The following is a 13,674-nucleotide window of genomic DNA, read 5'->3' as shown; positions in this document are numbered from 1 at the left end:
TGTTGGTTGTCATAGTTGAGATGGAGACAATACAAAGCAACATTCCATTTTCAGAAGGCCTCAAACCTGTTTTTATTATAGCATGGATGCTTTTCATACATTCTTACAAAGCTCATAAGTTTACACTTTACTCGTTGGTCAGAAGAGACAAACAAGGTGGTCATTGGAATAGGCAGTTGCAGGTGTCTCTTATTCTTCTTTCTTTCTTGGTGTCTATGCCAACAACCTTGGTAGGAAATTCTTTCAGGGGTAAACATGGAACCTCTTATCAGACTTCTCTCTGGCTCAAAGAAGTCACTGTAAAACCTCTTCCACAGTCAGTGCTTTTTATTATTTCCTGTGTTTTTCCTTAAATACCAAACAATGTCATGCCAGGACATTCCAGTTACTTCCACATGCCATCCTCCCAAAGTTTTAGCCCTGCACCTGGGAAGCAGTTCCTGAGGCAGGGGGTGATGCTGCCTGTGCTGACAGAGCAGGGCAGGGGCAGGAGCTCTGCACCCCTGTCCCCTGCTGGGAGAGCTCAGCCGGAGCACAGCTCCCACTGCACACCCTGCCTGGCACTGGACACCTTTTCTTTTCATTGCACTCCCTTGCTCTAATACAGATTTTTTCTTCAGATAGAGCAAACTAATTTTGAAAGTGTCCTGGTGTGGAAAATATTCCAACAGTGCCCAGGAGACAGAACATCTCAGAAAGAAGTTCATGTCTGTCTTCATCTTGTATACAGGCTTTCTGGGTCCATTTTTAGCTATCTGCACAGCTGCAGAGGTTCTCAAGTCCAGCATCCAGCAAGGAAAAAGCATCCAGCCAGTTGTGAAACTCTGCCTAAGCCATTGCACCAGCATCACAAAATGAATGTGTTGCAGCCTTAGTTCTGTGGGGCTATTTAACTCTTGACTTAACAACTTTTAACTGTTCTAATTTTTCTGTTTGGAGTGCGTATAATTTTATGAAGTACACTTTGTATCAGAAAATCATCCCCCTGATTCTGAAATATCACCTTTCAATGTCTTATTACATAGTGATTCTTATATGCTAAAAAATACTTAACAATAAATACTTAATGTCTTCAAAATATCAGTGTAGAATTATTCAGGTTGTAAGAGTCCTCTGAGATCATCCAGTCCATCCTTCAACCCAGCACTGCTAAACTGTGTCACAGCTACATGTCTTTTTAAACACTTCCAGGGACACAGTCCAGCCATTTAGACTGAGAGCCTGCAGAAACTTGCTACTTTCTACTCCATAATCATTGTTTATGAAATTATCTGTATGACTGATGATCTGTTAAATATCTAATATCACAAGTGCTTAATGTATCTTGAAGGTAATATCTTTTTGGATACAGTGCATGCTTACTGTTTTTGTAATTGCACACATCAGAAGTCTAAGATGAGAAGTATGTCAGATGTCACATTTACTCCAGACACAACAAAAGATTGATTGAAATTGAGCCTCAGATTCCTGACATCCAAGATACAAAGCTGTTCCAGCATCACAGCTTGAAAGAATCAAATTTGAGCAGGGTGACCAGTGAAAGGTTTTGATTACAGCTGAGGTACAGACTGGCAAGTGAGCTGGAGGGGTTGAAGAGAAGCTGCAGTAACCCTGTCCCAACGTGTGTATTTTTGGATGTGATGTAATTCTTCCAGCTTTTTGAAGAGAAAAAGCAAGAGCATCTATCTGAAGAGAACAGTAAAAGAAAAACAGGTAGAGCTTGAGATCTTTATCAGCCTTTTAACTGACATTTTATAGACCCAGAGGAGTATCAGTAGGCAAGAGAGGATGCCAAGGCCAAATGTAGGTCACCTAGTGGATCATGGAACTTCAGAACAACAGAACAAGCGTCCATCCTTCTCTGGAGCTGTTTTATTCTTGTGAATCAGCAGTTTACTCTGAAAGGTTGCCAGGAATAAAAATCTTTTCTTTGCAATGTGATTTTTCAACAGCAGGTAAGAATAAGAGTGAGTTTTCATCCCTGCTCCTGCTGCTAGCATTGTGAGCTGGGAATGTTCCCCAAGCAGTGCATCCCTCCAGCAGAGACCACCTGTGGCCATGCCAGAGGGCAACTGGAGCTGTTCCCTCAGACAGCTCAAGTCCTCCTGTCCCAGGGATTCCAAAAGTGTTTCAAATGTCTGATTTTACCCCAACAGAAGTTTGTTTTATGCCTTAGACTACTTAACCTTGAATAGGGAAAAATAGCACTAAGTAAATAAAACAAAAAACAAAAAAGGAAAAAAAACCTCACCATAAAATAATAAATGCATGAAAGTTGAAAATTTACTTGCACATAATTCTTTCCTTTACACTGTCATGGACATAGGAAATGTTCATATGAGCTGTGCCTTGTTCCTTCTGCTGCCAGGTCCTGTCTCACAGCCAGAGTAGCAGAATTCCTGAGCCATGCCCGTCTCTGCTGCACAGGTAGTGGGGTGGCTACTGCAGCCCACAGCAGGCAGGGATTGTCACAGCTCTCACAGGCTGCTTTCTATGTGAACACACTGATGCTTTCAGAATTCCTTCTTATCTTACATGAATGTGTGTGTTAATGTTTCTTCTTCCACTAATTGTGCTCATTTTCTTTTTGCCCATCAGTGGGGAGAACTCATCTGTTTTGCACTATGGCCATGCTGGAGCCCCAAATGATAAAACTATTGAAGATGGAGATTTATGGTAAGTAAAGGGTTAGAGTTTGTTTGGTATTTTTGTTTTGCTACTGCTGTTTCCCTACAGGAATTTTATGTACTCTTAGGAAAAGGATAACTGCATGCTGATAAAAAGTCTAAATCTTTAAAATAGAAGGGAGCTTTGCATGCCAGATTATTCTGGTTTCTTCCAAAGGTCCTGTACATCTGCATCTCGAGTTGAAAGGGAGAAGGAGATATGGTTTCAAACACTTCTGAACCAGAGGCACTTAGAATTGACTTTAAGAAATTGCTGTATTCTAAGTACAAGGGCAGTTACAAAATTCATCATTTGAGTTTGCTCTTGGACCTCAGATCCAAACCTCAGCTCTGCTGGTGGGGTGGAGGATCACAAGAGTGTTGGCTACTTTTAGAGAATTGCATCAAATTGCAGAATGGATTAGATATTACAAATGCCTGTGTGCACACAGACACCCTGACAAGAAAGCAGAGATTAGAATGTGTGAAGAGATCAAACCCAGTTCAGGTCAGGGAGGGGTGCCAGAAAGTTCCTATCAAGATTTACTCAGAGTTTAGTGATGTGTATAATACAGCTGCAAATACCATAAAGCTTTCTCTGTGTGTACTACCTGTCCACGTGCTTTGCAGTATCACTGCAGCTGAGAGCAGAATGAATGGAAGCACCAAATACATTCTCATAAATTGAAAGACAGACCTATTTGTCTGATGTGTAATATATCAGATCATAACTTTCACACTTCACCTCCAAAGACGTGGGTCAAAAAGCCTTTGTTTATAAAAATGCAAAACTAGTTTTGGAGAAGTTAATCACTGGCATTCAGTGGAGGAATTGTATAGAATTACCCTTGTAGCCTGTGCAGGAGGAGTGCAGGTATGTATTTTCACAGTGGAATGTAAATGTATGAAGAAAAGCAAATTAGTATTATCATCGATAAGCTGAAAACCTATTATGGAAAACAAATTGAATCTCAGAAGTTAGAAAATATGCCTTGTTGGCTAAAGTTCCAGGTGCTGCACAGTGAACTTATGGAATTATAGAGAGATAATTTCTTTTTAATACTGTAAACACTTTTTTTAAAGCTTCTTGTGCAGTAGTTTATGTATTATCTTCATTTGTGGTTAATGAAGTAATATCTTACTATATATATACTATATACTATATAGTATATCTTACTAAACCCATCAAATACTAAAGTTAATTTATTGCAGGGCACGAGTTTTGATTTATGATTATGTTGTGTTGGAGTAGATAATATGCTATGAGCATTTTTTTGATCAGGAAGGACATACCAACATTAAAGTGTATCAGCTGTGTCATTCAATTAAATTTCAAAAGGAAGGTGTGTAGCATGCAGGAAATCTCAGCATGTGTTGCTGAGAGAAGATATGCCACAGTGCATTTTCATATCCCATATTTCATACTAAGGTCTTTAAACAGTGAGGGAGACCTCAGGGTGAAGGGTGTGTGCAGGAATCTTTCACTTAGAGTCTCCAAGGACAATTTAATGGATGGCTGTAGTCCTTCTTAAACCACAAGAGTTCACACAAGACTCTTTGCAAACCCTTCTTTTCTGCAGTACTGGAAAAGTTTTTAAAATATGTTTGTGTTTTATCAGCTTCAGGTATCTCAGTGTCAGGAAACCATAACCTACCAAATACATCAATCACTTCAGGGTTTCAAAACTGCTGAGCAGCACCTGTGCCTCAACAAAGAGAGCAAGGTTTAACAGGCTCTGGAATAACCTCCTCCTCTTGGTGAAGATGTTTTCAGGTGCTGGTGGTGTCAGCAAAGGCTGCTCCAGATGCAGGAGTGTTGTATTTGTGGGGGGCTCTGTGGCAGGAAGGAATGATGAATCTGACTCCATGTTCTCAGAAGGCTGATTTATTATTTAATGAGACTATAATATATTAAAGAATACTAAACTAAACTATACTAAAAATACAGAAGGGATACTTACAGAGGGCTAAAAAGATAATAATGAAGACTCGTGACTTCTTTCAGAGTTCTGCCACAGCTTGGCCCTGATTGGCCAAAGAGTGAAAACAACTCACATGAAACCAATGGAACAATCACCTGTGGGTGAACAATCTCCAAAAACATTCCAAAGCAGCAAAACACAGGAGAAGCAAATCAGATAATTATTGTTCTCCTTTTTCTCTGAGGCTTCTCAGCTTCCCAGGAGAAAAATCCTGGGTGAGGGGATTTTTCAGAAAGTGTGAATGTGACACATGAGCACCTGCCAGGCTCCAGCCACTGCCCTGCCCTTCCTGGCTGGTACCCACAGAGCAGACTCTGCTCCACACTGGCTTCTCAGTGTTTATCTCAAGGGAGAATAAAACAGTAATAAGAAAAAGTGATTTAATTTCTGTAAAGACAATTTAAAAGCACACTCATTTTCCAGAGTTAAAAATAATGATTCAGAAAAAGTCTTGAGGTGTAGCATGCATGAGCAGCATACAAATTCTGAGTGGTTTCACTGTGGGACTTTACAAATGTCTCATTTGGGTGTAGGAGGGTGTGTGTGTGCATACAGAGGAGGCATTAAAATGACAGTGTGCTGATTTGTCTGTGTATATTAGCATTTGTATATTGGCCTTCAATTAAACCTTTTAATAGCTATGGGGAGCCCTCTGTTGGATAGTGTTAGGAAGCCCTGAACATGGGGAAAAAAATAGACTGGTTTTGGTGAAAAAGAGGTAAGAGTATTTTAAGGGTTATTTCTGTTTCTGCCAGCGTTTTGGCATAACATTAATCTGACTATTCAGAGAGTTGTATGTAATAGAATTGGGAGATTGGGTATTTGGTATGATTTTTAATAAATTATTCTGTAGAATTTCATGTCTTTTTCTTAACATTACTTGGTGGATATGAATAACATTCATGGGTTTTGCAGAAATGTGCAGCTCGGGTTTTTTATGTACAAAGCAGTGCAGTGCAGTAAGTATCATAAATATGTCAACTAAGCACCTGAATATTAGACAAACACATTTGGAAAACTAAAGCTTTGCTCTTGAGAAATGCTTGAGTGCACCCATTACTGGCTTTTTAAAAAGTGTAAGTAACAAGGATTTAGTTGTTAAAAGAAGATCATAGGCCAAAATACTTGTGCTATTGCATTTTTATATCTTTTTTAAGGCTGTTATTCTGACTTCTTTGTCAAAAGCTGTGGAAGCTTTAGAAAAGCCTGGCTTTATGATGTTTTTTTCTTAAATTAACCTGTATCAAGTGGGTTTATTGCTTCTGTAAGAAGCTGGTATGGAATTGTATCTCTGATAGTGCATCGTAATCCACACTTTTTTTCTTTTCTGTACTAAAAGATCCCAGTGCAAAACAAAGGGCTATCAAGGGAATTTCTGACATTTCTTGTTAATACACATTGTCTTGCAAGCAGGTCTATCCTTTTCAATCTGTTAAATATTGAAATAGCTATATAACACAAAGCACTGTGATTGACAGAGAAAGAAATCAGTATTTTTAGGGAGGTTTATATGTTCAGGGTACAGATATTTAACTAGTATGGATATTAAAAGCAAATATTGCAATAGCAGCAAGTCAGTGTTTTGTATAAATGATTCCTGTACTATAGCATTCTGTGGTGAACACTGAAATTATCAATTTGGTCTGAACCAAACACTTTCCCTAAGCAGGTGTCTGTTGTCTCTGTGCTCAGAAAGGTCATCCAGATAAATGGGGTAGGCTGAGTCACCATTGTAGGCACTTGGCCCTTTTACTCACTATTAACTTTAAATAAAATCTTCTGCTTGGAATGTAGCAAATCACAGCTTGCAGTGATGGTGTATGGCCAGGCTGTTCACAAATACTGATTTTCTTCTGTCATCCTAAAGCTCTGACAGCTTGGACTGGAGCTGAGCCCTGGGCTGAAGTTCACTGCATCCTCTCCAGGTGTTGCACTACTAATGGGATGCCAAGACCCTTTTGTTTCTGTACTGAGGCTGTAACTGCATTTGGTAGTAGGGAAAGTGGAGTCATAAGCTAAATACTTGTAGTTTGCAATCTCCTCCCTTGCACACAAGAGGCTTCCAGCATTTTGGAAAACCAGAGGTCTTTCGAAGTTTGATGAGGAGTAGAATGAAATTAAAAGCTGCTACTCAAGAAGACAATAACCCAAATAAATTGAAGGAGTGGAGATCTGGGTTCTTTAGGCACAAATCCAGAGCAAATGTGCACCTGGGAGTCCTGCTCAGAGAGTGGCAGCCCCCTGGTGGCTCATTCTCCTGGGCAAGTGTCTCATGAGCAGCTGGCTTTTGTTCACACTGCAGGAAGATGTTGGTTCCATGGTTACAGGGCCCTTGTGGGAGGTGGGAACTCTGCTTTCAGCTCTCCTAAACTGATCTCTGACTTTGGCTGGAAGTGATGACCTGAGCCTGGGAAACAGCCCCCAGAACAAGTTCAGTAAGAGCCAGTGTGCTTCTGTGAAAAGTATTGTCTCAACAAATCAGCATCTGCCATCTGGGAAATGAAAGCTTCCTTAAAAATAATGGAAGCAAATTGCCTTGAGTCCTCCTTTCTGCCTGCTGGCCTTGCCCTGCCAGTGCTGCAGTGTGGAGTCACACCATGGCTGGGGAGAGAGGGGGACACTGAGCATCAAAGCCACCTGCAGCAGAAGGGGCAGGGCAAATGTCTCTGCTCACCTCTGTGGTCTGCTGGTTTGTTCTAGAAACCATCAGACAACCTGAGGTGTATAGTTTGTGTTTTGATTTGAGAAGTGTCTGAGTGAAATTGGAGTTTATTGCATTTGATTTGCAGCCTGGTGGCTCTGGCAGCCTGACTTTGTGGGTTCCTGGCATTGCCATGTGCCAAACACATGGCAGGAGTTGATTGTTTTGTTGCAGTTGATCAGCAGGGCTCCTGCAGTGTTTGGCAAATAAAAATGCTTCTGTGATTTTAAAATAAACATTGATTCTTCATGATGAGCCTTACACTTAAATAATAGAAATGTAAGAAAATCAGCCTGACCCGAGATGTAAGTGAAATAGATCCAGCTGTTCCCTGAGGTGCTTTCCTGCAGGTGTCACAAGTTGCAGGTCTTGGTATTTTTATGGCATCTGACAAATGAACCTCAGTGAAAATTCCACACTTTGTAAACAACTCTCATTGGCAGGTTCACTGACCTTCAAGTACTTAATAAAATTCTGGAGGGTTAGTAGGTCCATTTTGGCTTTGCAAAATGATGAAAATAATTATCTATTCTGCTGAAAAAAAATTAACATTTTGAAATATCCTCCTCAGTGGCAATGTTAATGAAGAGCAGACCCTGCTGCTCCCCACCCCAAGGAACACAGGCACTCACCTGGGCTGGGGCAGCTGCAGGGGGACCCTGCTCCTCACTGGAGCCAGGGCCAGAGTGTAATTTATGAAGAGGGCTGGGGTGAAAGCATAAATAAGGAGAGCACAACCAGCATCAACTGCTTGGGAAGCGTAGCAGACCTAAGAGAGACTCCATTAACCTTGTATTCACAGTGGGACTATCTATTATTTATAAAATAAAACTAGCTTTTAGAAGTTTAAAGGGAAGCAGGTTGGATCATCAGAGGATGGCTTTCATTTTATTGGACTGTTTATTTTAACACTCACATAATTGCTTATTGATTACTTATTTCATTGAAATAATTGATAGATTTCAATGACAGCACTGGGCAGAGTACAGTGTCCTTGGTGAAACAGAGTGTCTCTCACTGCTGTTCCCATGATGTGCCATCACTGCTGTGGGTGACAGTAAAACAGTCTGGAAATAGTTTTATTGCATTCAGGTACCAGAAAACTTTGTTAGTGTCACAAAACCAAACACATCTGTCATAAAAGTACAACCTTTGCATAATGATAAATGATTTAAGTGTGTCTTGCCTATTTCAACAAGCATGGTTATTTGCTGAGTCAAATGATAGAGCTGGGGATATGGAAAACTGTCTAGTATTGCAAAAAGCTTTTAGCTGAATAGTTTAACTCTGAGGCATATTTTTGTTTCTACTTCTTTCCTTAATATCCCAGTGCAAATTTAAATCATCAGAATAATACTGACAGCAGGGGGCACTAAAATAAGAGCTGTGGAAAGAAGGGAGCTTTGCCCAAGTTTTCCTGTTGGTAACATCCTGCACTTGCCAGAGCAAACACTAGCAGCCCTCTGGGAGCACTGCCTTTACATGCATGCATTCTGCTCAAGCTGTCAAACTTGGGTTTGTTTCCTTCCATTTGGCACTTGTATGTAGCTTTTGGTGTTTGCTTTTTATTATTACCTGTGGTGCTCTCAAAAGATCCTTCTAGCACCTCTCCTATTGTCATTTCAGAGGCTTTGTTCATCACAGGGAGTTTTTCCTGGCTGCAAGTACAGGTAGTTGGGAAAGGTTGTTCTGGATGAAGCAGGACACAGAAAAGATGATGAATGTTTGGGGCTGTTTATTTTTAATGGCTGAAGAGTGACAAAGGACAGCTTTCAGGTTCCCTGGAGTGGCTGGCCACTCCAGGCTGTGTGAAGAAGGGCAGGGTTAGGTTGGAGATCAGGAAAAGGTTCTGCTTTCCTCAGAGGTGCTGGCACTGCCCCGACTCCCAGGGAATGGGCACTGCAGGCTGCCAGAGCTCCAGGAGTGCTTGGACACCAGGGATGCACAGGGGGGATTGCTGGGGGGGTGGGCAGGGACAGGAGCTGGACTGGGTGTTCCTTTTGGGTCCCTTCCTACTCAGCCTATTCTGTGATTCTGTGAAGAATATCACAGAAGGAAGTTGCTTCTTGCAAGAGATTCAGTTGTTCATTCAGTTGTTCAGCCTTCTATCAGCTAAAATAAAATTTACTTTGCTGACTTTAATTCTTTGACCTCAAAGCAGAATACACAGTTTTCTATAATGAAAAGAATTTTCAATTCATGTACAATCCATAATCCATATGTATTTATCTTTTATACATGCAGACACTATGCATGTGCAGTATGCATATTGCATTGAAACTACACTCCCATATTTATTGTAATATTATACAGTTTTATTTGTTGGAAATGCACTATTCTCTTCTTTGGAAGAATGAGTAAGTGTAAGACTTTCTGTGAGTACTGAGTCACTACTTCAGGAAAATGTTTTCAGGCTGTCATTTATTTCAGGAAAATATTGGAAAATTTTCAATAAGTCAAAAAAAAGATTTAGGTGGGCTTGAAAAAGGTATAGTAGAAAGGATGGTATCAAAGTTTGCTTTCCAAACTATTTGTTTTCCAAACTTTTTTTTGGAATATTTTGGAATTTTATCAAGTTGCACAATACTAATATCAACCTAGAACCAAAACTCATTTGTCCAGGTGGGGGCAATGTTGTATTTAAAAAGCAGGAACTGACCCTCTTTTTCCATCAGATAATAGAAGTCTTTCCTTTTCCAACCCAAGTCCTTCAGTGTCTGCTATTAAAACCATCTATCCTATGGTACAAAATATTGTATTTATTACTTCTTGAAAGCACTGCTTGTAAGATTTCAGGATGTTCATGTGTCAGATGTAAATGCTCAACTATTTTATGTGGGTGGGACTAGTATTTTCATTTGGCCTCGTGCACTTTTATGCATTTTGAAGTTCAGTGCTGTAATAATATGCAAAAATTATGGTTAGCTTTAACTTTTCAGTCTGCAGTTTTGAAACAGCTTGTTGGTAGTAATGGTTTTGTTTCTAATAATAATACAAAGTACATTGCTGCTACTTACTGGTTGATTGCAAAATTAACTGGCTATCCATTTCTGAAATAATTCCTTTGGCCTGATTCCTCTCGTTTGATTAATATTTACTGTTTTCATCAAGTGTAGGTATTTTTCATTTTGTTGTACCTATGGACTATATTAATTTTATGCTAATTTAGAAAAATTGAATTTGATTAAAAATAGAGAAATGTATTTGCTAGAATTAACAATAATTTTGCTGTAATTGAATGTGTTCTGTTAGTACTGGTTAATTCAGGCTGTGAGGTTGCTTACTGTCAGAAATAAGAATAAGTCTATTCACCAAAGCTCAGATCACTAAGTATTAGTAGTGTGTTTGCTGTAAGAAATTTTAGCTTTCCTTTAAGTGCTCTATTATGGTCTGCCTTGTAATTTTTGCTGTCTATAATGTATGTGAAATGTCTTTTTAATTGTCAACTGTGAGTTTTATCTGTCATAGTTTTAGCATAGCATTCCCAGCATATTCTGAAACACACTGGCTGCTGTTGGACTTGTAATCTACTTTTTGTGGTGGTCTTTAACACAAATATACATGCAGTGTGATAGAAGTACTCTTGATGGATGTTGCTTGTGTTGGATAGAATTCAGTAGCAAAATCTTTCTCATTGGTGTGGGGAACTCAATTGGGTAGGTCAAAATGCAATTTTAGTGGGAGTCTGCCTGGCTTTTAAACCACTCAGAGGAAAGTCCTCAGCACAACTTCTGTGTGCTCCCCCTGAAGCAGGTGTAATTCCCAGTCCTTGGATCAGGTCAGTGTTAGTTCTTCCCTGGTGTCTGGCCAGAGAATCTCTTGTTCCCCACAGCAGGGGCACAGTCTGGCAGAGACTCAGGGGGGAATCCTGCTGCTCTGCTGCTGCTCCACTCCAGGGCTGAGCCCTGGTCAGGGCAGGACTATTCCTAATTGCAGTTGCCTACAATCCACTTCAGGTGCTGCCAAGAGTGGGTGTTTCCTTCAGATAGGAAAGAAATGCTCTTACAGGCAAAATAACACACTCAGCTGGAAAATGGGCAGCCTCCTTTTTGGAAATACTAGTTGCTACCTTCACTGCTGTGCACTTGGTTTGAATTTTTGGACATGTCCATGGAAAGGCAAGCAACTGTCTTCTCAGGGGTTTTTCATTCTGTAGAATATTTAAAACTCCTCTCTGTTGTGTTCTGTTTGGGAACTGATAATTTGGAGGTGGCTTGAACAATCAACAAAAAAACTCCATAGGCTTTCAAAAAAACTAAGTGAACCTGTGCCATTGGACACTGGCCCAGTTTTCATCATGGAAAGACATTGGAAGTGTTTTACTTTCATGGGCACATGTGTGTGAGCATGCCCACACACGTAAGAAAACGTGACAATATTTACAGTAAAATTATGAAGTAACATCTGCCCCTTCACCTGTTCAGCTGATCTCCTGTGGTTGTTTGTCAGGGCTGGGCAGCACAGGTCAGAGTGTCCAGACACAGCTGCTGGAAGCTAAGGCTTGTAGTTCTGAATGCCAGCACCCAAGAATTGTGGCCTGTTTTGGAAGCATCAAACTTTTACAATTCACTCTCAGCAGACATCTAGAAACTGACTGGTTTAATCAACTGCAGCCATTTAGTAACCTGCAAATGGAGCTGTAGTGTTCTTACCCTGTCAGGTGAGACACGTTCTGGTGAGGAGCCAGTGAGCTTTGCTGTTGTTGTGTTGATTGGGAAGCAGTCAGCTGCCAATACAGGTTTCTCCCTGGATGCCCCCCTCTCTTCCCTGCAGCTCTAGCTTCCTTGCTCCTTGTTTGAGCAAGTCAGCTGCAGCCATGAATGCCCCAGATACAGCTTTTCCAGTGGGGAGGCTCCTAATGCATGGAAACTAGCCAGAACTTGGGGTTCTGCCACCTCTGCTGATTTTTCAGCAAATTGTCTGTGCTAAAGAGAAGGAATGCTCTGCTAAAGAGAGTACTGCTGAAGAGAGCGAGTTGAGAAGCTTAGTAAATATGTCTGTTAAAAATGGAGAATAGTTAGGGTAGTAAAGACAGAAAAAAGAAATCATCCATTCAGCAAAAAGACCAGTCAGATAGGTAACCCTTTCATCAGAACTTCTCCTGAGCCTGCTCCTGGTCTCTGGCACACTGTCAGCAGGGATCTGGCTGAGGTTTTCAGCTGCCTTCTGCATCCTGTGGGAGCCTCATTGCTCCTTCCTCCAGCCCAGCAGTACTGGCATGGTGTTCCCAGTACTTGTGATTTTTGTGCAGCCCCTCTGTATCAGGAACATCCCTCTGCTTTAGCTGAAAGTCTGAGAATGGCACTTGGGGTGAATTTATCTGTGAACAAGCCAGTCAAAATATTTTTTGGCTCTTTGGGCAAACAACATTTTTTAGAAGGCATTAATGCAAACTGCAGGGGGATAGAAGAGGGCTTCTATTTGGTCATGGAAATTGATTGGTTTAGTGCAGAAACTTAAGGATCTCATAATAGATTTCTTCAAGCCATAAATGCTGTAAGCAAGGGACTCCTTAGCCTGTGTGTGAAAATAGCAAGGTGTTTACTGAAGCAGCTCTTGCATACAGCTCATGTGGTAAATTCAGGGAGATTTAGATTTCATATCCTATGGGAGGAATGGATCTGAAGGTCTGCTCTGCCCAAACCATTGTAAGAGAGGACACTCCCACACTGTTGTTGCTTTTCTCTCAGCATCAGGGCTGAAGCAGCAGAGCAGGGGCACAGCTCCCTGCCAGGGGTACAGCACCCACCAGCACACTGCTGCTCTGATTCTGTGAGCCTGAGTCCTGTGTCTGTGACAGTGAGGGGAAACCCTGAGCAGTGCAGGCACCAACACCCACTGAAGCTTTTGTGTTTGGTTGCTTTCTTTTCTGTTTTTTAATCCAGCCAGCTCAAACTTTTGTCTATTCTTGCTACAGCCACTGAAGTCTCTGTAGTTGGAATTGTAGAGGTACAGGCAGACAATCCTCTCTCCTTCGAAATTCAGTGTAGACAGAGAGATTTATTTTTATTACACTCTTTCTATCTGAGCAAAGCTTAGTTAGTGGTGGATTTTGTCATCTTCTGTGAGAAGAGTTTGAGACAAGACTCCCATTATCTTTGAGATAGTTTGGGAAAGCCTGTGAAGTGAGACAGTGGTACAAGATGAGCAGTGATAAAAAAGTCATGGATAAGGTAGACAAGATGAAAAGACAGTTGAGGAGAATCAGCAAGTGTGGGACCCCGTGGTTACCTAACCTGCAGCTGGGTGGAGAGAAGTCATGCAGCTGTAAGTACATTTACCTGTGTATCTACAGCCTCTCTTTTTGAAAAGGTGGCTTAAAGAA

At 40.9% G+C, this 13,674-nt stretch overlaps 1 protein-coding gene across 1 annotated transcript in view; it reads left to right on the top strand.

The window, feature by feature from the left end:
* PEPD (peptidase D) overlaps nt 1-13,674 on the top strand; it is a 143,185-nt gene that overhangs the window by 84,209 nt on the left and 45,302 nt on the right. Inside the window, exon 11 of the mRNA XM_084214878.1 lies at nt 2,599-2,676. Within this exon, the coding sequence (XP_084071004.1) occupies nt 2,599-2,676 (78 nt within the window). The remainder of the gene's footprint in view (nt 1-2,598; nt 2,677-13,674) is intronic.

Source organism: Fringilla coelebs, assembly GCF_963513975.1.
Source record: "Fringilla coelebs genome assembly, chromosome: 14".
NCBI classification, from domain to species: Eukaryota; Metazoa; Chordata; class Aves; order Passeriformes; family Fringillidae; genus Fringilla; species Fringilla coelebs.
The sequence above is the reverse complement of the archived record's forward strand: the minus strand, read 5'-3'. Positions and strand labels throughout refer to the sequence as shown.